Consider the following 26,619-nt stretch of genomic DNA (forward strand, 5'->3'; position numbering starts at 1 on the left):
ATGCCGAGGAACAGCAAGTCTTGCAGCACGCAGGGTCCCTGCTGGGTGCTCTGCAGGGCTGCGCTGCCACGGACAGACAGACGCTGCTCTCCACCGAGCACGAGCGAGGACGTGTTTTGGGCGCATCTCCAGCAGTCCCTCTACCATCAGCCCATAGAAAGCCCTTTCCTCTTCCATTCCCACCTCCCCGTCCCACCAGCAACCTCAGGCTCCTCGGCGTCACCTCCATGCTTTCAGCCCCAATTTTTGTTATAGGCCCCATCCCCCCTCAGAATTAATGAATAATAATGGCGAGAGATATGAGTCATCCTTTTAATGTGCAACACCCGGTACGCCAAGTAGCACGCACTCCACGGTAAGGTTCCAGTTTTCCAAAGAAATGACATGATGGATGTGTTACGTCTACAAGTATATAGTGGTTCAAACATTATTTTCTGAAAAATAAAAATACATCACATCAGAATATTGCATACAAAAAGTAGAATTTGCCCTAAAATAAAATTCTATCAAATCATTAAAAATTTACAAAAGTAAAATGCATACAAACTCCAGTAAAATTGAACAGTCTTACAGTTTGAGGATTGTTTATAAAGATGCACTCCAACACATAAAACCCTCTTATTTTTCTATATGCTAACATAATTTAAAAAATCCCTGACCCTAAGCCAGTCTTTCCACCTTATCAAATACTTTATTTCTAAAATGCATCGTTGAAGATGTTAAACTTCGCAAGCAAGAGAGATTTTAATCAGTATTTCTCCGGGTCCTGCAGATAGGCGGGCAGCCACATGTGGAAAAAACCCTCAAACCCAGAAACCAAAGGTTTTGCAGCTGGAGGACGCGCGGCCCCGGCGCTGCTTTGACGCGCGACTCGGCACCCGGAAGGAGCTGGAGGTGCCTCGGCCTCTCCCGCGCCGCTGCCCCCAGGGCCCCGCACGAGGTGCGCGGGCAACTGCAACACGCGGCGTAGCAGAAAAGGGCAGCGAGTATTTCAAAATAAATTCAAGCAGCTGTTCAATAACCAAACCCGATCCCAGCAGGGGAAACGCACCTACAGCCATTGCACACCCGCTCGGTATCACAAGTCCACACGTCACCTCTGCAAGGGAAAACACAGGGGTTTTTTGGCTTTTACATACAGATGGAGCAAGGCTGGAGGAGTGGCCTGAGCCTGAAGTGGAAAAGCGCCTCATTAAAAACAAAACAAACAATTTGCTCATGATATTTTCCTTCACGTAGCAATACAAAGTGAGCACAACAAACCTGTCTGGATACAAGTGAAGAAATCACATGGGGGAAGCGAGCGGTGTGCGACACCGTGCAAGAAAAGGCTTTTATTGAAAAGAGCAAGTCACACGTTCCTCGGCTGCTACACCTTGAAAAACCAGCGACTTTAAAGTACTTCTGCATGTGTCACTTGAAGCTGAGTGCCAAAACAACATTTGTTCCAGCACAAATGATGTCGCAGACAAAACAAAGCTAAGAATCTCATCCTTGAGAGTTTGCATGCGTTGTGCACAGCAGGACGGATTTTAAGCCATCCAAGATGGCACAAAACCCCCTTCGTCCACCTTGTGCTAACCTCCGAGGGCAATCCCCGAAAGCAGCACAAAAAAGGTATTTGAGCAAAAGCAGTCGGAAGACACCAGGAAGACAGACAATTTCCACCCGCTCTCCTCGATGCTAGGTCAGACTGTGCCAAATAAACACCTCGAGGACGCATCAGCAACTAACCCACCAGCTCAGCAATGTATTTCCTAAAGTGCCACGAGACCACATCACCGGAACAGGCAGGTTTGTGAAATGCTCATCCGAACACTGGAGTCAGGAGTGAGGTGAAGGCCTAGCTTAAGAAAACAGAAAGCCAAAATTTCCAAAAGGGATTAACTTTAGGAGCCTGGATTTTGAGTGGCGTTTCACAGGTGTGCGGAGGGAGCAGGTATCCCTGAAGACGAGATCCCCTTAACACAGCTCAAACCGGGCCACAGAAAACACATAAACCAAACACCTAAGAACATAACGTCTTACGGAGATCCTTCGGCCCCTTCCACCTCCTCCTCGGCACCGACCTCTTCTCCCCGCAGTCCTGCTGCGAACGCTTCCTGCAGGAGCCACTCCGCTTGGGACGCATTGCTCCAAACGTACCGCGATCCTGAGGGAAAGCCAGAGCCGGAGCATCTGTGCAAGTATTTGCTTCTGCTTGTCAAAATTTTGGACAGAGTTTTTCTCCTCTATTACTGTTTCATCTGTCTTGAAGCACAAACTGTGAAAATTATAAGCAGATTGACATCATCTTCTGATGTTACTGTGGCTGCTGCCTCCACTGATATTGGTCTCGGCCATCCGAAATCAGACTCCATGATGGAGCAAGACAGATACTGCTACGCCGCCCACAAGCAACGTCTTACCAGTAATAACTGCAGAGAAATGAATGAACTGTATGTTGATACTTTTGATCTCTCTCTCACACACACACGTGCAGGAAGGAGCAAGCCTGAAAACTGTCTCTGAGTCAGAAGGAAGGCAGCAATTACTCTTTTTTTTTTTAATTTTTTCACCTGCCCACCTCCTCCACAGCCTTAACTCCGCGATCCACGTCCCAGAGCCACGGCAGGTAACACACAAGTCCCCGCTCGCTTCAGGGGGCAGCATTTAACCTTACGCGACTGCATGTCTGTGACTTCCACCATCCCTCCTCTCTCCTTCGTGCCCTCGCAGTCTCTCTCACACCCTCACACACATCCTATCTCTCTGATACCAAATACAAATCAATACCAAATACCAACATACAGATTCATACAAGTGTAGCAGTTATCTTGCTAAATTATTGCAATGATCTATACCTACAGTAAAAAAAAAAAAAAACTAATGAAACATTAAAAAAAAAAAAAACAAGGAAAATCTTTGCCAGAAATAGTAATTAAGATTTTCAAGTGACCCAACATAAGAAATGCTAGATTAACAATTTAAAAAACCCTGCTGTCATAGCATTATGGGACAATTAAATCCACTGGGTAAATTGTATAATCCCCATTCATATTTTAGTCAAGCCTCGCAAATTGAACAGCACTTCCCTTTCTAGTAGCAGTCAATATATGCATATGAATCAATTCATTGCTTTTTATTTTTTTTTAAATGTAAGGCTATGCATTCATTTGCTAAGTTTAACGAACATTACTGTAGAAAAAGCCAGGTGTTAACATTGCTGTCACCAAGCAACTTGAAGTTTTAGACGGATTTGATCAACTCAACCCAGTATTTCAGTGTCTAAATGCCCTATAGAAACCTCTCCTTCCCGCATTTGATCCATCAGCCTATCACTCTGTGGAGCTATGAATGCCAGCACAGATGCAGCCTGGCATTTTCCAACCCACTTGAAGACTTAAGACATCCCACTCCCATTTTAGACCTGTCAGATGATTTGCAATACCTCAGCCATGCTGCAAACCTGAATACATAGTGCATGGTACATCACTAGTTTGGCCTCCATGAGTGTAGGAGCCAAATTTATAAATTTCAGTCAAGTTACAGTTATATGTTTTTATAACAGACTATCTGGTTACATACACGGTACAAAGAACATGTTAAATCCTTTGGGTTTGCAGCTTCCTCCTGCTTGCATGGGTTTTCTAAAAATCACTGTATCCATGCTTATTAAATAGATGCTTGGCCAATCTAAATTTGACTTGGGAATTCAAAAGTGCTTCTCTACAATACCTGCACAGACACTACATGAAGGGAGCAGAAGGCCACTGAGGAAGGCAAAGGAATCAAAGGGAAATTAATGGTTAAAAACAGTGAAAAGCTATAGTAAACAGTGCTCTAAGCGGAGCTTAGTTCTTCTAAATCTTAGCTTCCTCATTAGCAGCATGAAAGTTAACACAGTTCAAGAGTTAGCAAGAAGAAAGAGCCAGCTGAACTGGCACCTGAATTCAGCCATTACTGAGCCAAGCAGAAACCTAAGGAACAGCCCAGAATAAAGCTACTTAAAATGAAGATCTATTAAAGAGAGCATAGTCACTGTAGAGCATCTTTCCTTGCATTTTCAATACAAAACACAGCACATTTATTCATATTCAAGAGGCTCTGCAGCACTTAGAAAAATTGTTATTCCAGGTGTCCAGATGAAAAGCAATGTAGGGCTACAGTGCCTTAGCACTGCTTAGGGCTCTCCCTCTGGTCTTAAACTCTCACTTTCAACAGAGTAGTATTATCCTGAAAGCTTTTACCCATGGAAAAACAGAACACGGGTGGACAAATTTGATAACCCTTGTTCAAATAACTCCCATGGGCTTCAGTTAGGGTACTGACATGAAATGGACTGCTCCTCCAAAGAAAAATCCTGCTACTGATGTCAGATGTAGATAACTTATCTTAGACATCTCAGAAAGTACATCTGCACTGCCCACCTCCTGTGCCAAACCAGACTTGCTAATTCGATAAAATCTTAAAGACCCAAAATCGTGTGCATGGAATACGGCAGTGCCCTACTGCTGCAGAACTTGAAGTAATTTGGGAGCGATCCCTTGGTTTTTAGGCAGGCAGGTTTCCATCAGACTCCTTGGATATTCAGGCTGAGGGTGAACTGCAGAACGGTGCCTGTAGTCACACCACAGGTCTTCAGCAGAGCCCTGTTGTACTGCTCAGCTCTAGGTGATGTTTGCATTTTGGTGTACAGGCACTGAGCGCCATAATTAGACCCTGCACTAGAGTGCCCAAGGCAGACACAGACACTTCTACCAGAGCATCGAAGCTCAGGAGAGCAGTGAGCAATTCACACTGCCTCAGAAGAGCAATTGAGAGAGCCTAAACCAAGATACTCACTCTTCTCCCCTAGCTATATGCAGAGTCTGGATCTGGCAGCCCTGACAAATATTTTGAATTGCTCTCTGGCACAGAGGAACAGTAGCTGACAGACTGAACATGGCCTCAAGTGCTTCTCCATCTTAGAATACTCAGGACACTGAAAGAATGGGAAATCTGTCACTCGGGACAGTGCCTGAACTGCACTATTTTAGTCTTAATATAGCCACGGTAAATTGCAGAAGCAGAGCTCCAAAGAGCCATCCAGGCTTGCAGTCCTGCCATGACAACGCAACTCCAATCAAACCTTTGGCGAGCCCCTCTGGTTTGCAGAGGACAACAGGTAGCAGCAGCTACTGGACACTGAAACTATTCCAGGCACTGAAACATAGTAAAAAGAAGCTGGACAGTTAATACCATTCATCTGAAAAACAATAAAAGGATGATGCCAGCACTTTTGAATGTGCTGGTTAGATCGATTTAGTTATCTCAACCTAAGTTAGTTCCGTTGTCTACAAAGAGCCCATTTCGAGAGAGAAAAGCTCTTTTAGTGGCTGACACAGGCAGTAAGTGAAGTCCATTTCCTGCTCCTTACTGCAGTAAATACATCCATTCTTCTGAAAACATAAAAGTAGATGCCGTGGAACAACTTATTTTATTTTACTGCACACTCCTGAGTTGAAGGTAGTAACGACATATTCTCTCCGCAAAAGGAGGGAAGATGGAACGAACGGCTACGTGTCTGAAAGGTAGCGCTCAGTCCACCCAGGTTGTATTTGAGGGAGTTTACAGTGACCGTGTCGCTCAAAAGTGGCAGAGAAGAGCCCCTCATAGGAGCAGAGGGTGTTTAATCAAACTTCTACTGAAGCAGCACACTTGCTATAAAATAGCTACAATAGGAAAGCATTCACCTCATCAAAAAAAATTAAAAATCATGTCACTGACAGCGTATGTATGCTATTTCATTCACAGCAGTGACTTGTTTAGTTACAACCAGTGGCATACTACCATTCAGAGACATGATTACTTAAAATAAACCTATGTAAACACATACCCTTATATAACTTATATATATATAAAATATATATAAGTTTTATTTGTGAATACATAGATATAAATATGCACACACACAAATCTAATACAAAGCATAGTACACAAATGGAAATATTGTAAGTGATGCTCAACTGAAATACGAGCACATAATTAAGAAAATATTAGCAGGTTTAAAATTGAATTAAAAAACTATTCAAAGTGTCTTTGATATTTATGTTCAAGTAAGGGCCAGAAAGACCACAAATTAGTACTGACAAAAAGAGCTGGCATTGTAATTCCCATGTTATGCCAAAACTCACAAGTCATTTCTCATTGTCTCTTCGCCATCGGGGCACCTCATTAACTAGAAAATATTTTCAGAAAACTGATTTTCAAGACTTAGATTAACAAACTATATTGTTTAGGCACCCTCAATTGTAAACTAATCCTAAAAAACATGCATACCTTAGAGTATCAGAAGAGAAGCAGCAGGACTCAAACACCCACACCAACAGTATTTAGGGGCATTTAGGGTCTTCACGGTAAAAAAGGTAGAACTGGAGATGGGGGATGAAAGGGTAACACAGTGGTGGCCTTAAAAACAGCAACATTTACCAACAGTGACTCTGCAGTAAACTTCTGAGATACCACAGATGGCTTCTACTGAAGACACACAGAACCACAGTGGTATTTCAGAGGCTACTTCCTATCTGTGCAAGTCAGGTTTTAGTGGCAGCTATAGCTATCATTCAGTATACACGTGCTCCAGGGTGATAATTAAACACCTCTAACAACATTGCAAGGATTGTTTGGGACATTTAGTATGGCTAAAAACCCTGGTACCAGTGTCTTATATCAGAAATAACTTTATTAGAATGTAAATGTAGTGTACAAGCACCAAATTATTTTAGCTTAACTATTTAATGGACATTCATTATATAAATGACTAGTAATTTAAAACACAGATTTTTCTAAAAAAAGATTTTTTCCTTTTTCTTTTTTCCTTCTCCTTTTCTTAAGATTATTCACTATGCCTATTCTGATAGAAGACTCAAAAGTTACTGGTACCCCGGTGTGTGCAGATACCTAATACAACCTTGAGTTGGCAGACACACACGCACACACACATAAGGAATTGTACGTTTCACTGCTACATGAACAGCCTTTTAAATAAAGGATCCAAGTTCTGACATTAGAACCTGTAAATCAGCTATATTCTATCTGTGCATTTCAGGTAGCTTCATCGTCACCCAAGTTCCACATTTATCTGCCTTGTAATGAAAGCAAATCAAGGTGGTCTTGATCATAAGAAATCACCTTTCCCTCATTCTCGCTAATAAAGCCACTCTTAAGTCTTGTAATTTCTTGGTTTTTCTTCTATTTGGCTGTGCAAATCCAGGCGGGTGTGCAGACTGCAAAACTGACTTCTGGTCTCTTCTGAACCTTCCCCAATTCTGTGATATCAAACAGAGACAACCACATCGAGATAGAGTCTGTCGTAGGACTCCCGGAAGCACAGAATGAGGAGCAGACTGAGCAAACACGACCCAGGGAGGCACCAGTTGAACCAGGAAAACTCTGTAAAAAACAGCAAAACAGATTCAATTTCAGATTTACGGAACATGCTCCATGTTTAAAGCTACCAAAACTTAAAACACTAGAAGTTAGAAACACGGCTGATGGGTTTGAAGTAAATTACTGTATTCTTAACAAAACTATGACAACTCTGCAATGGATAAATGGCTAAACATGGATTATGAGACTTCTTATGGATTTCTTTTAAAACATATATAGCCAATCCCACTAGACAATATTAATCCTCCTTATTGAACATGCCAGTGGGGGGGGGGGGGGGAACTATGATCACTAATGGAGAATAAATCACTTTTGAACACTCTCATTAGCTATTTGATTTCTGTGGGTTGAAAACTAAAAAGAAATTAAAAGCATAAGCAAAAGCAGAATTAGACTTTTTAAAATCAAACCTGCTACATGGTTTGGGGGAGGGAGGAAGACTAAATTCCTCAGAAGGAACGTATACGTAGCACAATGAATTCAATTTAAAACTAGTCACATAAGCAGCTCTTCAGAAGCCTCTTTTTAGCTGTTAGACATAACATACTGCTCTTAAAAGTGTCTGTTCCAAAATCAATAAATCCTCTCTATCGCTTGATACTTGACTACTATTTAGCAATTTTATTCAGAAACAACTGCAGCATAATACATTTTCTTTTTTAATCTGTCTTAACTTACTGAAGAAGCATCAATTTTGCTGGACAGTCTCTTATTCAGAATTTTACAGAATCTAAACTTTCCCTCAAGGTCCGAATTAATCGTACTAAAGACTTCAACAATGCTATTTTCTTAAATACATGTTGCTAAAAGAAAGAAAGCACAATTTATATTATACAATGGAAAGGACAAAAGTCAGAAAGCCTAAGAGATCAACTCCCTGGAAATGGCAACATTCAACACCACCACTTCCCCAAACAATTTAGATTTTTTTAAGGTAGTAATCTTGTTAAAACCTTAATAAAATGTTTCTTAGTTTGGGGAAGACTATGCTATGTAATCCCAGAATTCAATGGGCAAATGCTTCACTATTATTTTCTACATAAAACAACACTCCTGCTTAATTGGATTAAACATTCTTTAACCCAAATATCCCCAAACACCAAATTTTACTTGTAAATCCTTCATCTCTTTTTGTGCTTCAAAAGTTGAGAACATTGCTGATTCACACTAGCACATTGATCACATCAAATTAAATGTTGATTTGCTTTTGTTTTTCATTTAGAACGCACTGTAGAAAAAGAGGATGAAATTATATCCAAAGACTGAGCTTTTGGTCTTGGAATACAGGGCTAGAAGTTAGGCTAAGGTTTCTGAAAGGCTTAAATTTCCCATTCTTAATCGGGTTAGCTGGATCAAAATCTTCAACGCACTGGAAAGTTTCCAGGGCTTGGCTCCTACACAGCCTTCGTAATTGGAACATTGCATATCAGAGTTTGAGAAGAAAGAGAGAGAAATCAGAATTAAAACTACTCAAATATTATTTGGTGTAAAAAGCAAGACTGAAGGAACAAGCTGAATTTCACCGACTTCTGGTTTACCTGTAAGCTTCTTAAATGCCATTAGAGGATGTGTTTGAATCAAAGGAAAGGCAGATATTCAAGATCATTATCCACCTTGTAAAGGACTTTTCTTTTATTAAAGTAGCCAAAAGCATCAGCTAGCATCGATCACCTCTAGAGATCACATAAGCACTTGTACTTTTGATCTCATTGGTGATGCTGCATCCCTGTGAATGGATCATCCTGAGCACAACTTTTTCTTCCCCTTAGGAGAAAGACAGAAAAGATTCCAAGTGTATGAATATACTAATTTTAGGTTTACCCTAACCTGCATTTACTTACACCTGCTATAGAAAGAAGTACTAGAGGAAGAATAAAATGGCCCCAAATACACTATATAAGTTCACACTCTCATAATTCTTCAGTTGGAAGGAGGTCAGACCATCAGAACAGTACAACACACTGTATCCCAATAATTCATTATTAAGCAATTCAGAACACTGGAGTGTTACTCTGAAAAATGCTGAAAATATCCCTGAAGTATTTCAGGCAATCTTTTTGGCTCCACCGTAAATGTTGCAAATAATAGTGTACGTGAACATAGCTCATGCCAATTAATATTAACCAAACAATATTCTCTCAAAAGTTAAAACAAAATATCACATCACCTGAAGCATAGATAGAATTCATTTTTTACAATGATGGAGTTCAATCAAAATATCAAAAAATTCATATTTCTCTCAATTTACACTCACAGGACAGAACCAAGAATATAATTATTATCCTGCATACAATTACTTGCCAGAAAGAAACACAATGTTGAAAAATTGCCCACGCTGTAGCCCTCATAATTGGAAACACAATTCGTTCTAAAATTTGTCAGTCTCCTCTTGGTTAGGAGACACTATCTTAAGAATTAGATGCAGTGATGATAGTTACCAGTTTCATCAGTTATCACTGATAAAAGTGATCAGTTTTTTATCGCTTCCAAAGCAAAAACACTGCCTCTTGACACAAAATTTTTTAAAACAAATGTTTACACAGATTACTAAATTTAAAACAAAAATTTGCATTAATGCAAATGCATTTTGCATTAATGCATTAGCATTAATAAAGACCACTTTTATTTTAAAGCAACATTGGTTCTTATTTTACAGTTTATAGTAATAGAGTATGTTTTATAATCTACTAAATAGCAACTTGAAAGTTATGGTCAGGAATTACAAGGAAGCCAATACAGCATGAGAGAAGAAAAAGGTCTATGAAGAAGTCTATCAAGAAGTTGATGAAAATATCAAACAAAAAGCTGTTCTGCCTCATTAGGGCCACGGGATTATCTAAAGGAATGTTTCATCTCTGAGCAGTGATCCAAAAATGACATGCTCTCTCACCCTCAGCAATATGCCCAGCCAACTGAGCAGCGCTGAACATAAGCAGGGCATTCCTCTTCTGCCCCTCCTGGGCAATAAGTTTATCCCCTGAAGCATAAGATTGAATTAGCTTTATTGTGGCTTTGAATGCACATAGATAAAAACATTATTAATGGTCACAGCATTATCCAGGCCTTTATAAAAATATGACAGTGTATATCTTGATGGTTTCTGGCTACAGCAAGTTTTAAGTGGAATCTGACTATATATCTTGAGCCAAAGCATTTTATTGTACTAGCAGCATGCATCTGCAGAAGAACAATTAGATTTTTTTTCCCTTGCTGATGCACAGGGGGATTCATACCTTTGATTATTAATGTAAATTCTATGCACAAATCTTCCTCTCACTGACAAGAGTATGTCTTCATGGAGAATTATATTTTCAAAGTAGCTCATATTTCTTACCTGTATGGTAAAATGTGAGGAAAAACAAAAGCACTCCCATAAACACGTTACTCAAAAAGGTAATGACTCCGCAGGTAATTCCTTCTGGAACAGGGTAGACCGTTTCCACAAAGAGCTCGAAGAATATTGGTACGCTACTGTTCAGGAATATACCCAGCAAAATACAGGATGTGTACAGCGTAGCTATAAAAGAAATAAAAACAATTATTAATTTCACATTGTCTTTTTTGGTCATACTCAAAGGTGTCAAGAGTATTAATACTCGAGTAACTGAAAAATAGATAAACATTTCTTAACCTCTGTGTGTCATAACGCATATCACATCCCACTAGTTTTAGGCAGAATATATGCATTGATTTGGGGGGAAAAAAACAGGAATACTGATTTATTTTTTAAAAACAAAACCCACAGAGACACATTCAATGGTTTCAAATGCACTTATAAACAAGCAGGAAGTGGTGTATGCAAAGTGTCACCTAGAGTTCGATTTCTCCGAAGCGAACAGGAACTATTTATTGTCTTGCACATAATTAGAAAGGGAGCAATTAATGCACTGAATTAGAAAAGGGCATGGAATTAACCTTTCGCCTTAATGCTAAAGGCCAGAAATAATTTTGCTTTCATTTTACAAATAAATACTAATGATCTACCAAATATTAAGACATTAGTATTCATCACAGCCTGACCTGTAACATGTTGAATCCCTCTCAGCTTCAATAGGAAGGGAAAGGCATCCAGTGCCTGGCAGAAATAGGCCATTATTTGATAAAGCAGATTATTCTCCACTACAGAACTATTGCTTTTCTTGGATGAGCAACAGAATAATACAGACATTTCTTCGGTAGTCTCTGATATTTTATCCTACGATTTCTGACACTGCCAAATTCTTTGCAGTGCAGTAAATGCTGAAAGTACCTATATTATTTATTAATATACCTATTATATCTATTTCTGTAAAAGACTTAAAAAAAAAAAAAAAAAAAAAAAAAAAAAAAAAGATAAGTCTAGTAGCATTAGTTCAAAAGAAATTTAAGTCCCTGCTTAAATACTGTCTTGTAGGGGGAGTATTTCCAGACCTGCAGCCTCCATAAACTCAAACTGAGGTTAGCAGTCGGGGCGGGGGAGGGAGGGCTGTGACAATTAGAATACTGAAAAAGGTCTGGAATAATTCCTGAAATTTCTACAAAAATGACAAGAAAAATGAAAAAAAAAAGGATTAAAAATGTTACTAAGTCATGGGGAAATTACTGCATATTTCATACCAACTCCTCACTGCAGTATGGTGCAAAGACCTAGACAGAATCATTTTCATGTATATATTTATATATAAAACAGAAAATGCATTTTCAGTATACTTTACTTTCTTCTATCTTGGAAAGGGGAGAATTGAAAAGCCTCCACTTCATCTTCTATTAAGCATTGCTGAATCTTTCAGTTGAGAAACTGTTAAGAAGCACGAAACTTCCGGCTTAAAAAAAATTTGCCATTTGTTAAAATATGAAGAATCATGGAGGAGAGATAAAGGCTTTAGGAGACAGCAGAAATGACTGCCTATCAGATCCTTCTTTTGATGTGGGTTACTTCCAAGGCACAAAGATATATTTCTTTCTCTACTGAAGGATTTGCTTGGACAGGAAAAAAGTGGACAGAATAGTATCAGAAAGATTATATAGATGGCATAACTTCAGGAGGGGGCAGCCGGCTTTTTTTTTTTTTTTTTCCCCTCTCTCCTTTTTTTAAAATATGCCACAATGTTCTGGGTTGTTCAAAAAAAGTCATTTTTCACCTCTTATTCTTTTATTATAAACTGCAGAATAAAAGTCAAAGGAATTGATGCAGTGTATGTTCAACCATTCTCAGAGAGTTTAAAAAAAAAAAAAAGTGTATTTGGAAGCTCTTCCTAATGGGTTTTCTAGCTGAAACGGAATAATAGATTCTCTAGTTATAATCTCCACAGATTTTTGCTGCAAGTCCTCACCAGTATTTCAAGTTTCATAAACCTCTCCTTCAGCTCCTGGTTACCACCTCAAATAACACAGCAGACTGCTCTAACTCTTTCTAACCGCTGTCAGACATAGCCAATAAATAAACAAATAAATATACTGAATTTAGCTATTTGAAAACCTTTTGATTTGGCTTGAGAAACTGACAAATGAATGAAATACAAGAATCTCTAAAGACAAATGAACATCTGCCCCTCACTAAATTCAATTAAAGATATCTATAGATAGTTACTCGTAACTTCTAGTGAAATTTTTCAGAACTTTCCAGACAGAAAAAGAGGTAGTAGTATTAATTCTGTATTAGAAACCTCAGACAGTGGAAACAGTAGTCATGAAGCTACTGAAAGATGAAATAAGCACAATCAAAAGTGGAGCTGGCTACAGATACTGCTGGAGGCAATGTGTCTGCTTAAGACTGAAACTTCTTCCATAAACAGCAATACCTAGGAAAAGGGAACTGTATGTCTCTGAATAGAGGCAACTGCAAGAGCTAGAATTTCCAAAAATTCAGATTTGCCTTAGGAGATGGCAGAAATATGCTTCTGAGATTGACAGCCATTTAAAAGATCATGGCTTCAAATTTTAGGGTATAGAATAGGTGCAGAAGTTTCAATAAAACAAATAAAAACCTTCAAAATAAATTTGCTAATCTAAAATATGCAAGTTGAATTATGACATTTGCTCATCGCTTACTAAAATGTACTAAAAGGACAAGACTGCAATCAAGCAAATACAGTAACTCTGTACTTCAGAATTCCCACCTTACATTCCTTGTCACTACAGCATTAGTCATGTAAATGCACCCACCACCACACACTTCACTACCATGACCAAAGCAGTTTTAGCCTTATCTTTTTCTGCCCCCTCCCCAATATCATCTGCCTTATGTGCAGACACCAGAATTGTCTGCTGAATACCAATTATAAAATCCTTCTGCTGAGATCACAGATGATATTTATGCAATGATCGCTTCCTTTGGGATGCTGTTGGGATGCTCTGCAATCTATTCAGAGGCAACACCTTTCTTTATAAAACAAGGCATATGTATATATTTATGCATGTATACATTTTTCAAAACCGAAGCAGGAAATGTCAGAGCAAAAGGATAGGCAGAATATCGCTTCCTGCGGATGCCAAGATAAATTCTAAGACCTAATGGTAAATGACATCTTAACTCGTAAACCACAAAAAAACCATCTCTGAAATAAACTTAAATATCTGAAAGCCTACAGAGCTCTCCCTTAACAGATACACATTTTAGTGACAGGAAAATATTTTTATTTGATATTTCTACAAACCATCCAGGATCTTCCGCAGTGCTATACAAATAATTTTATTGCACCAGCTTGGAGATTGAAAGTCACAGATCCAATTGGTCAATACACAGAAAGTCAAAGATAAGATATGCAGTTTCAGAAAAATAAGTAATTGGAAGAAGCCAGATAAAGATGAGTTCAAAAGTTGTTTTGCCCTTCTGCTTCACACACAAAGTAGAGCACTTTCTGTTCCAGCTCAAGGGCTCCAAGACACTGTAGCAGGGAGAATGCCACCCAGTAACGGAGAACATTTACTGCCTTTTACAGTGACCTTGCACTGAATGGACGTGAACAAGTACCACAGTTTGACTCTTTAGAACAGCATTTAAAGTTACAGTGAATGTTTTTTTAATTAAGACAATCTTGATGACAGTTATTGGAAATCAATATAAGAATATGGAAGTGCTGATGGAAAAAAAAAAAAAGATTTACCAAGAAACTAATATTATGCCCACAGACAAACAACTAGCTTGCTTGTGCCTGGACAGAAGCATATGCTGGGGAAGCCTGCCAAAGTGTGTCATGCTAGAGTATATATATAAAAAAAAAAAAAAAAAAAAGATCTTTTCTTATGAAAAGTTATTAACTGCATATGAAGTTACGTGCAAAGGTAAGCGTCGTCTGCTTCAGATAGTGGCAGTTCTGGACAACAATGAATAATGACATTGTTTTTAAAACCACTTTCATTGAAGTATCGTATTTTAAATATCCTTCCATGCATTAAGCGGCCATTTTACAGATCAGCCACTACAACAGGAAAGGCAAAACTCCCAACTGAAGCACAGCTGTTTTAGCAAATTGGCCTGGAGCTGCCTTGGCAGGAGGCTTAAACTAGTTTTGAGTCACATAATAGTCACATTTGAGGTGTGAGACAACCCATGCTATTTCCTCAGTATTCATTCTCCTTCTACTGGCTGAAAAGGAAACAAGGAACCATAAGTGCCTTAACAATAGCATCATGGATGCTATTAGTTAAGATGAAGCAGGGTATGATTCAGGACTGACGCTGCTATGGTGGCTTAGCACAAAAAGAAAAAAAAAAAAAAAATCAACAAAAAGTTAGGTTCCTCCTTGGCTACTGCAGGTCTTCAGCTGCAGGATGGCAAATACATGCCTACGTCCCAAAATCAGAGTTTATTTTTCCCCAGTTGTCTGCTCTAGCAAGGGCTTCAGAGCAAAAAAAAAGGAAATTAGAACAGGGAAAGACTTACATGATAGCGTACACTTATTTGTTGAGCTTGCAACACAGCAGAAAAAAATCTCAAGAGTCGTTCAGACATACAAACAAATTTCGAGAATTCCAAGATGACTTACAACATTTTTTAGCAATTTACTCTTAAATTATACCACCTTCTTTTACTAATACACTGGTTCATAACTACAGAGCCTGATCCAAAGCCAGATGAAATCAGTGGAAGGATCCCCACTGACCTAAATGGCTTTTATCAGCCCATTGGCATGTTGGCTGATTTTTAACACAAACAATATGCAGTATCACCATTACATTAAAAAAAATGCATACTGCAGATAAATTTACAAGAGAAACATCAGAAAGCCTAGAGCAGTGTCATCGGCAAGCAAGTGGTGCAGTATCGTCTCTCAGAAGTTCTTTGCCAGAAACTCTTGAACTTTGAACACTTCTTCTTGTGCTCAGCATACAATTTAAAGCATAACCTACAGAGATCTAGGACATTTTGTTACTGCCTATTATAACAGCATCCCAAATGCCAAAATAAAAGGCTACTACCTTATTTGGATACATGCTTTGTTGACTTTAGCACCTCTGCAAATGATCTAAATAACAATCAAAGTTAGTTCTTATCAAAACCTCTAAAGCCTATTAAAGTAGAATGAAAGTTTCTTATAATTTAATTCTTGCTACTGGCCAGGGTAAGAACAGTCATAGAAGAAACTGCCTTTAACTTTTTCATGAAAAATGTGCCTGCCTTGAAGTAACACAGTAATTTTTACTGTAATTCATTTACAGGAACAAAAAACAACAGAAGAAGGATGTCCCTGCAGTGTGTATTTATAACATCAATATATTCCATTCCACAGACTTCCATTCCAGCATGTACTGATCAAATTCTTATCTCGTGATATAGTTACTAAAGTAAGCAGAAATACGATCAAATTATATACACTTCCCAAAACAAAAGCAAGTAGAACTTGCTTTGAAAGTAAAGTATTTACTTTAGAGAACTAAAAATTGAAGGAGTGATCATCAGAAAACCTAGAACTGAAAATATTTGAGGCTTATCAATAGATATTTAAATTGGCCAGATTTACAGATATGATTCCTGAAATGCTCTTCCCAAAGTTCACATGTTTTACACTTTAATGCTGGGTATTTTATTGTTATTAAATAAACCCTTCAAACTAGCTCTTCCTTGAGCATCTTCTAACCATGGAGCTATAAAAGCCTTCAGGAAGACAAGGGACATTATTCCCATCTTATGGGTGGGAAAAGCTTAACAGGGGCAGGAGTAATTTGATTTGCCCACAGCCATAAGCAGGTTCATGCTGAAGCTAGAAAAAGAATCTCAATTTATGCAATTTCAAGCCACTATTTTATCGAAGGGTCAGCCTGCCTTATCCTTATTATTAAGCATGTCCTGTTTACATTAAAGAAGTTGAACTCAAAGGATAAAACGATCAGTATTAAATAATTAACATATCTCTCTTTTCCAATACTGTGCTTTGTGGATGTGCACAGGGAGATGGATGCGTTTATAATGTTCTATCAGTTAAACTGATTCAAACCAGAAAAGAAAGTTTAGATTGCTTAACCTAAATATAGTCACCAAGTCCATGAAGTTGCCACTGTATTCAGAGTATCTGCCATGCAGCATTGGCAAAGATTTTGTAAAGCAAAATTCTGCTGAATGTGCTCATAAATATTAGAACATTCTTGATATGCTACACTGAAAACACTGAATCTGTGTTGCAAGCGACGAGCGTTGCATATCAATTTTTGGAAAATGCTAGTATTTGTATCCAGAGGTACTACTAGCAATACAAAGTGGCAAGATACTGAAATTGGCATTACAATCTGTTACACAATTATTTTGGGTCAAAGTAGCCCATTGTACATAAATTCACATAATGAACTTCAACTAACAATGGACTTGGCACAGAGAAATGGATCAGCAGCTGCACTGAGAATTCAATGGGGGAAAACTATTTTAACGTTCAATGTGTGTATGAAATCATCTTTGAAACTGACTGAAAAATGCAAATAATATACATTAAAATTATAATTCCTTAAAAGAAAATTCAAGCTTGCTTAAAATGTAAACTGATTCCAAAATCAAGGGGTTTTAAGAGCTGTGATTAGCTGATGAGAGGTGTTTGAGCCAGATGATATTGTAGCTATGATGGCACTATATCATTACTGGCTTGCCTTCATTTTTTTCACATTGGCAGCTACAGTTCATACACAAGACTCCAAACAGACTTTCTATAAAGTCTTTTGGAGAAGTATTAAGAAGGTGACAAATGACAGAAAACTTGTCTTGTTCTGTGGCAGCAGGAAAAACTGTCTAAACAGTGGTTTAGGAGCATATTATGGTAATGCAGAGCAATGCATGCGTTGCACAACACAAACAATGCCAAGCAGCACCACTTAAAGAATACACATAGCAGTCATTGATTTTTAACATCAGCATTAAAGGTTTCCATTCTAAGTAATTACATCTTGTAGGAAATATCTTTAGATGATGTTGTGCCTATCTCTAAGGAATTAGGAGAATATTATACAAACAAGTGCAGGAAGACACATTTTGCTATGACTATTTTTTCAAATATGATTCCTCCCCCGATATTTAAACCAGACGTTTCTACAACTGCTACAAGGAATACTGATTAAAAGGGATGGTATTATTGTTTGCTTTTTAGACAAGTCTTTAGAGATGATTTTCTCTTTCCCTTTAGGGTGAATAATTGGCCAAGCTGTCTTGTCTTTTTAAAATTTCAAAAGCCTGCCTGCATGCAAACATACTTATCTGACAGCTTACTCTGGGATACACATGAGATACGGGCAGGGGGTTTTCAGAGGGGCGGATGAGCACATATGCCACAGAATAACCACAGACGATTTTTGGACCTGGGGAAACCACTGGCAAGGTTTTTCCAATGGATGCAAACATTACTCATTGATCAAGCAGCAGCCAGCTGGCAGGTGCTGATGAAGATATTCTCTAACCAGCCTTCATCTGAAGGGTGAAGCCTTCCTTAATCCCTAGACCAGTGCAAAAACTCCTACAGGGCAGCTTCCTACCTCAAAATGAGTGTCCTGTCCCACAAAGGAGCCGCCCTTTAAACTGTCCTAGCAGTCCACCAGGTCACGCAGATATTTTAGGAGTTTTGTGATACTGCTGAATGTGACAATGTTTCGTGGGGGCAAAGACTAATTTGCTCAAGAGACCAACATTTGAGGCACGGAAAGAGAGGAAGGGGGAACCCCACACAAAACGGGAGCTAGAGTGCTTGGAAGGGAAACTGTCCTGACAAGATTGAAGGTACATCCACACAAGTTTCCATGAAAGTCCATTTTGAACCCTGCTTGCCCTGCCTCAGCATTTGGATGAGATTTGAAGTGGGGACTGAGACCCACCACTCGCTCAGCCATGGTGTCCGACACGACATTTGTGCTCTTTGCCACATGACAGGAAGAAGCTGAAGAGCCTCTCCATCAGCTTTTGGACACATCAAGCATTGCCCTCAATAACCTAATGTTAATACGTTCAGGTGTTCAGTGATGACTCCAAAGTAACTCTGGGATACAAAGCATTGCAAAGACCTTCACTACAAAACAAACAAACAAACAAAAAAATCGTATGGCATGATGACAGCTGCTTTTCTTTTGCACAGCTTCCAAACATACAAAAATACAAAGAATACAACTACCTAGAAGTCCCTTGTCAACACTGGTCCACTGAGTATGCAGAGTGACTTCTACTGTAACCAGTTACCTCAAACCACTTCCCAAAGCTGCTGGGCAACAGCTTGCATTTGACCTTCTACATTTTGCCTGATACACTCTACATCTCAAACTTTTAATTAAAAGAAGGAGGGGGGGAAAAAAAGAAAAAGAAAAAAGATGAACTTCATCCAAATCAATTCAAATGTACCATTTCTCCCAATTACTGTGGAGTCCACAGGCCATCATCATAGTGCATCATTACACTTAGGAATAATCTAGCATGAAGTCCTATAAATTAGCTTAAATAGCTTGTGTGTTTTCATCCATAGGAGTGTATTTCATAAAGATGTATCACTGGTATTCAATGTACAGGGATCTAAATTAAGCAAATGCATTGCATCTACTTTATATGGACTTTAATAAGAAAAGACTAATTTTAGAAACAAGCAAACAAACAAAAAAGCTGCCACCTATCTATGAAGTTTAAACATTATGTCAGAGGAGGAAAAAAAAAAATCTTGTTTAGTGTTTACACATTAGGCCCTGTTGCCTTAGGATGTGCCAGGTTTTCTGGGTTTTTTTTGTTTTTTTTTAAAAGGAATGAACCTTACTGCTGGCATTTCTATTCAAGACAAACTTGTGTTTTATAGAAAAGGGTTCCAAATTTACAGTGACATGTATAAGAACAACACAGTCAGAAAACTCTAAAATATAATTTACAACTCAATTTAAGGAAGCTTCCACTTTAGAAGAAACAACAATTGCATGAGAAGAACAATCCAGATTCCCTAGATTCTTATCAAGGTCTGTTAGTTTAAGAGGCTTCATATTAAACCCTAAGTACTTTTATGCCTGGACAGTGGATCGCCTTTCCAAAAAACACAGTAATGCACCTGCATGCTCTAAACAAATTCTACTAGAATAAATATTGCAGTCTGAGTTCTCAAAAAAAAAAAAAAAAAAAAAAAAAGCAAGCACGAGCTAACAGCTTTGTTTTGGATCACTGGTGAGTACACATATAATGATTTTGACCTCCTGAAACCTCTCTGCTTCATTCTTATGCATAGACTTGAAGGGACATTTGTGTGTTTGGCTTGCTACATCAATTCAGAGGATGAAGTTACTGTAAAAATTTACATTACTGCAGGCATGTAGTGATGAAGCAGAAAAGCACGAGGAATAAGAGCTTTTATTGCATTTTTTCTATCTCTGATGGAGAAGAAAAGCGTAGTCATTTGTTATGACAATAGCCACCACAGTTTGATTTGTTTATCTATTATATTATGCCTTATTTATACAGAAAAGTTTTTGAAAGAAATTTAAATTTCAAGATAAATCACAAATTTGACCTATCCATCCAGATGGTGTTTCTCCTGAATTGATCATGTATTTCAATTTGCTGTACCCACTTCTAGTTTATAGTTGTGACATATGCAATGCGCCAAGGACACCTGCCGAATCTCAAAGTTAATTTGAATAAAACAGTATTTTATATACTACTTTCCACACCACACTATTAAAAACAGAATAAAGCATTTTTTAAATTCCTATCATATGTAAACTTGCGTATAACAAAAACGGTGCTATATTTAAAATGGAATTACAGAATTCTTTAATAAATGAATAAAGAAATATGCTTAAAGTCTCAATGGATTAGTTTTACTGTAACTCATTATTCTGCTGAATGTCCTGGAATCACAGGTGGATCAATCCTTTAGTGCAGACAGGAAGGTGAAGGATAAGTTTTTTTATAAACTACCAGTGTTAGTTTTTAACTAAGGGTACAGTTCACTGGCTGCTTGAGTAGAACAACTGGGGACTTCCTAGACCTAGATCTTTCCCTCTACTTCTGCCAAAGACTTTTTTTTATCCTGTTGAGGGGTAGGCTGAGTTAATTTTGGGCTGGATGAATTCCCTGAGCCTTCTTACAGATACAATCAGCATAAAAAACGGTGACACAACAGTGCAGGGATACAATAACCTAGACTTAAATGGCTGAAAATACTAGCGCTCACTTTTGTTTAAATGGTACTACATCTCCTATAATTAATGCAAATTTAGAATCCTAAATTCCCAGACATGTCACTAATCCTTATTAAATACAACATTACTCCAATTCATATGATATTTCTTGTTTTATTTCTCATTGTTATTCCAGAACACCAAGAATTCAAAACAGAAAGACACTCAGCCCCAGAATCAATTTTAAATGTATATTCTATGTTATTATAATTAGTGTTCTGGTTAATTTTTAATCTTTTTATTAAGTTTTTAAAAGCTGGTAGAAAAATATCAGCTGTAATGGGATATTCTAAATCCTTCTTTGGTCCATCTTGGTAAAATTACTGTATTGCTGAAGGTATCAGGATTAGAATACCAGACATACTGTAAATGTATGACTACAAATATTTGCCTGAAATACCAATTATAAATAATAAGAATTAAAATTATTGTCAATACCTGTGGTTAAAGGCAGATGAGTGACACTATTTAGACAGGTGAGAGTGAACCAGGTTGATGCTAATGTTGCTCCAGATAAAAGCAGCAGCAGTATAAATTTCAGCATGCCCCTGATAAAATCTGCAAATCTAAAACAAAAGCACAGATCAGAGCAGTATAAATGCTATTCTTAATATTATTTGTGATGCTTGACAGTCAATTCAATATATTCTCATTAAACATTTCAGAGGCTATAATTTAAAAATCGCTTCCCATTGCCTGAAATAGCAAAAAAAAAACAAAAAAAAACAAAAAAAACAAACACCCAAACAAACAACAAACCTACAGAATGGTGATATCACTAGCTGTCAAGCTGAATAGCCATGGGTTTTACAGCTGTCAGAAAATAACAACCAAAACAAAGAGAGTCTTGAGGCATCATTGAAAATACCTGGTATACAGGAAAGACTTTTTTTCTGCATTTGTTGGACACATCACATCACTACTTTGCTGTTTTGTCAGTATTTGCCAGTCCCCCTTGGCAAACACACTGATCAATTAGCGGATGAGGAATTTGATATATTTTATTCAAAATATAGTTGAGTGTTAAGATCCATTCCTGTGGGAGATGACAAAACTGCAAGTACCAGAATCCCCAAATAAAAGAGGACGAGGTACGACTTTTGAACCCTCACATTTATTGGTAACGAAACTCTCAATGGTTTAGGCAAAGCAGGATTTATTTATTTATTTATTTACATATGCAGTCGCTCTGCAGGTGCCTGTATTGGTTTAAAACGTTTCAGAAACCGAGAGGCTTGGTGCCGCTCCTCTCCTACAGACATGCCCTACTAAAGACCTGGGAGAGGGTATCTGCGCAAGTCCTTGGGCAGACTGTTACACAGAGGTAAAAAAGAGCTTTATACCACCTGACAGTGCAATCGCTTTTTTCATCTGTTTTCAGTTCTCTTTCAAGGAGACATAATACATTTGAAAAGCAAAACATGGTATAATTATCAGTGCAACTGCTCTTATCAAAGGGGATTTCAACATGGATACAGCAAAAAAGACACATTAGCAAAGGCAAGGTCATTTAATCTACCAGCAATTTGCTGTAGTCTCCTGGTTATCAAGGAATATATGCCTTGGGAATGTCTTCTGCCCTCATAGTCCCATACCTCTACCAGGCCAACAGCAGCACAACCCACCCAGCTTGGCTCATGGTGGAATTGGTCCAGCCTGTCAGCTAATTGCTTTCTCTCCCCTGACAATGACCATTTTACAGGCCAACCCTATATATAGCTTACTTGATAAAACAAATAATGCTACCAACATTTTGAGAACTAGGGGTTCTAGCTTCATATATATCTCAAGAGATGTATGAGTTATTGAATCTGAAAAAATCACATCTTTCCTCCTATTTTGACTCTCCCTGTGCTTTAATTCCACACTGAATTTAGCAGTCAGTAATTCAATAAGCAGTAGAGGAAGATCAATGCTGTATATGATCTTAAAAGTTTATAACTGTAGTGTTCAAATGGCATATACATTAATCTCTAGTAGTAAGGGGTTAGCTGCTAGTTTTTCCCTGATGATTCACACCCGGCAATCAGGATCACCTCTCTTCAATAGTAACTCAGTTTCGTTAATTAATCTTTGTGATCGCTAGGCTCAAAACCAGCAATATAAAAAGCTTCTCGGAAGCATGATAAAGCGCAAACTTTAGTTTTCTTCCAGAGACTCCCTTCTTCGCTTGTTGGCAGCCAACAACAGTATTCCCTGTTCTAAAAGGCAAGAGCAGTTATGTATATACTGTCTAATGAAAAAAGTGTAAAAAAAGCCAGCCTTCAGGAAAGGCGATGCACGAAGAAACAGGGCTGGAAGGGGTTGCTAGGACATCCTCTATTTCTGCCCTATTGCCAGGGATGTGTGTGGATGGCAGGATGATATGCATCTAAACCATTCAAGACAGCTGAGCGGAGCAAGTATCTACTTTTACCGAGCAGTTGCAATTCTCTCTGGCAGAAAGAATATGGTTTCGATATCAGTGGTAGAAGCATGCTTCAAGGACCTCTTGGATATCACAAGAATCAGAGCCAAGAAGGGGCAGATATAAACTGAAAGTTTGATGTGGCTATTGAATTTAGCCAGCAACAGAAATAATGGAAACAATAATTTAGCAAACTGGCCTGGATTTGGTAATTGAAGGATTTCTGCTTCTCGTCTGGTTACAAAGGAATAAAGAGGACTGTAAAACCAGTCAACTTTTCAGAACACTAGTTTCAATCCAATAATTGTGGAGAACGTTTTCTATTTTTTCCTCTAGTCCTAAACAGCAATGACTCCTGCTTTCAAAACCCTCTGTTCTGTTCAAAGCCTTCTTCAGCATCTAGCATGTAGTAGGATATCTGCTAAAAATGTAGGCAGTGCAGGACAGAAGGTATATACTTGTCCACAACACATCTAGGACAGCGATCTCTGAGCCTAGCATTGGTAACCATCTCCTGCAACCCACCAAACCAGCCCTGGGCTGTATCCTACAGTTAAATCTGTAACATAAAACCTATGTTGCTGACAACACTGTCTGTTGCTAAGGAAATTATCACCATGTCATAAAATTTTAGCATTTTGACTATGCTGTAGGTTAAAAGCGGAAAGAAACATTGGGCTATGAAGGACAAAACCGCAGAAATATCTATGATCATTAGCAAATGTGACAAAAAAAAATTCCAAAAGCAGCGAACAGATTTATGTTTTCAGTGAGATAATATGAATGTCGCTCTTTGACACTGCTTTTCTTCAAACCTGTATGATTCTAAAGCTGCTGGCACAGGGTACAACAACTGCCAGAAACCCAAAATAGCCCAGGCTTTTCAATTATAAAAACGCATTACACAAATTGGATAAACATATCTAAGCTCATGGCTATGCAGAGAGCAGGGGGTTGAAAGCAGGAACGTTTATATATTGTGCTGAGGAAAACTTGCACCATTTTGAAAATGAGATAGATAAATAAATTTCCAAACTGTGCATTACTTTTAATATAGATGATTTAACACCTACTGTGACATGTAGGGACAAATGCTCCAGTGCAAACCTCAGGATGTTATATATCTAAATGGTAGAATCTATGTTGCCAGAAATGGGAAGAGCAAATTCCCAAACTGTACCAATCTTGCTTTGGCAAATTAGCAGAAAAAAAGTTAGGAAAAAAACCAGCTTCTTGGGAGTGGTTAAGGGAGAGAGCTGCTTGCTTGGTAAATCACAGTTCTGACATTGAAATACATCAGCTTGTCACACCTGACAAGAATCATTACCTAATTTTCCTAATTACAACTTTCAGCAGATTACAGTCCGACTCGTCATTGATTCAGCGCTACACAGATAACTGCTGAATAGGCCTAGGAGAGAGAGTCATCCATCAGGAGTGACAAATTGCCCCCTCCCTCACTTTCTGTGGGCAAACCCTACCGTTTGAACTGCCTGAGTTGGAAAGACATATTTGAAGACAGACTGTTGGTATTTTTTTTTTTAATTTACTCAGAACCAAAGCTCTGAATGCTACAAAAGCCTCGTATTCAATAGGGTTTGAAATCAATTCTGAAGTAGTTAAGACACTGTCAGCATTTCCTGTTACTTAACCCAAGCAATATATTAAATAAATTCCTCTTCCACAAAGGTTGAGATTTGCATGTTGGCACCAAGTCAGCAGATTCTTACCTGACAAAGTTAAGGGAGCTGCTAAGGGTGCTCCTCTACTTTTGAAATGCCCCAATATAAAAGAGATTAATCCTAGATGTAAAGGATTAGACTGGCACACTAACTCCTTCATCACATAACCTGCTACAGCATCTAGGTCATTTACTGGGTAGAGTTTCTTTTGCAACAGCTGGTTTTAAACATTTACTTGTTTTAGACAGAAAACCACATACCCAAGCTGAGCTAATCAAAAGTGACTGTTTGTGGAAGCAATCAGTGTGTGAGCGGTGTGAGCTGTGTTTCAAGAGGCTGTGTTTCAAGAGGCTAAGTCCTCCGGGTAGCATTTGGAGTAGATAGAAGGGAAACATTTGTTTCTTTCCCTAGGTCAGAGGGTATTTTCCTCTTCCTCCTTTTTGGCTGCCAGGCAGCATGCAAAATGTCAGGAAGAGAAACCTCACATTTCTTTATGCATTACCTACTCTTTATCAGAGTACACAAAAAGAGAGCTTCAAGTTCTGCCCTAAAAGCATGCCAGTTTGGGTCCACAATCCCACAGTGATTACAACGATGACAGATCCCTGCACTCACAGAACTGCAATCCGAAAATATGATTGGTTTTAATATGTTTTATAAACTCACTGCTCAAGGACCTCCTGAAAGTCGTCTTCTCCTCCCCCCCCTCCCTTTTTTTTTGAGAGAGAGAAAACCTCAATGGAGAAAAAGCTGTAGCCTTTAGGCAGGGCATTTCATTCCTTGCCTTGTCCATTCCCCACGTCACTCAGCGTTCATGACAGCCAGAGCTGTCTGTGTCTGGATGTGTAGAAAGCATGGATGGGTACATCCACACTGCCGCACGGAGCAGAGAATAGTTAGGCCATACAGGAATCCAACAGCCTGGCCAAAATGGGCCCAGACTAGTTTGGGGTGGAACTTAATGTTATTGTGTCCGGGCTGCCTGTGCTACATTCCCAAGATCCCTTCAGGAATCCATATGCCCAAAAGTGCTGATGGAAGGAGACAGACACTATACTTCTCTGATGTTTTCCAAATCTGCTAGGATGGACAGGATTCTCCCTAATATCAGGCAACTAAATTCACAGTAACTACACTCAAAAGGAGCAGATAGGAAGCACTCATCAGGAATAACAGCACAACTTGTCAACTTGAGGTATATGCACAGGGAGTTCTCAACCCCTAAAGACCAGAAACACGGAATATACAGATCATGGCTCTACAACAAACACATCATAACCCTGGAACTATGCATTTTCCATTGCCTAAAAGTACCTAAAAGATGAGAGGAAAAAGTTAGTTATTAGGAGTATAAACCAAATTATAACCACAGTTGAAGAAATGGAGCAGGACATATAATTATTCTTACCTTGCCATTGCTATGCCAACAACACAACCTCCAACTATGGACCAAAATCCAATCCAGCCTGCATCTACCTGGCAGAAAACAAAGAAATGAACGTGGAGAAATGCATTAAAGTT

At 38.5% G+C, this 26,619-nt stretch overlaps 1 protein-coding gene across 1 annotated transcript in view; it reads right to left on the reverse strand.

The window, feature by feature from the left end:
- Window positions 1–298: 298 nt before the first annotated feature.
- Window positions 299–26,619, reverse strand: part of SLC49A4 (solute carrier family 49 member 4) — a 71,856-nt gene continuing 45,535 nt past the window's right edge. The window contains exons 6-9 of the mRNA XM_026118445.2: window positions 26,507–26,574; window positions 21,448–21,575; window positions 10,745–10,927; window positions 299–7,413 (exon numbers count right to left, since the gene is read on the reverse strand). Of these exons, the coding sequence (XP_025974230.2) occupies window positions 7,298–7,413; window positions 10,745–10,927; window positions 21,448–21,575; window positions 26,507–26,574 (495 nt within the window). The 3' untranslated portion in view covers window positions 299–7,297. The remainder of the gene's footprint in view (window positions 7,414–10,744; window positions 10,928–21,447; window positions 21,576–26,506; window positions 26,575–26,619) is intronic.

This window comes from Dromaius novaehollandiae, chromosome 7 (genome assembly GCF_036370855.1).
Source record: "Dromaius novaehollandiae isolate bDroNov1 chromosome 7, bDroNov1.hap1, whole genome shotgun sequence".
NCBI classification, from domain to species: Eukaryota; Metazoa; Chordata; class Aves; order Casuariiformes; family Dromaiidae; genus Dromaius; species Dromaius novaehollandiae.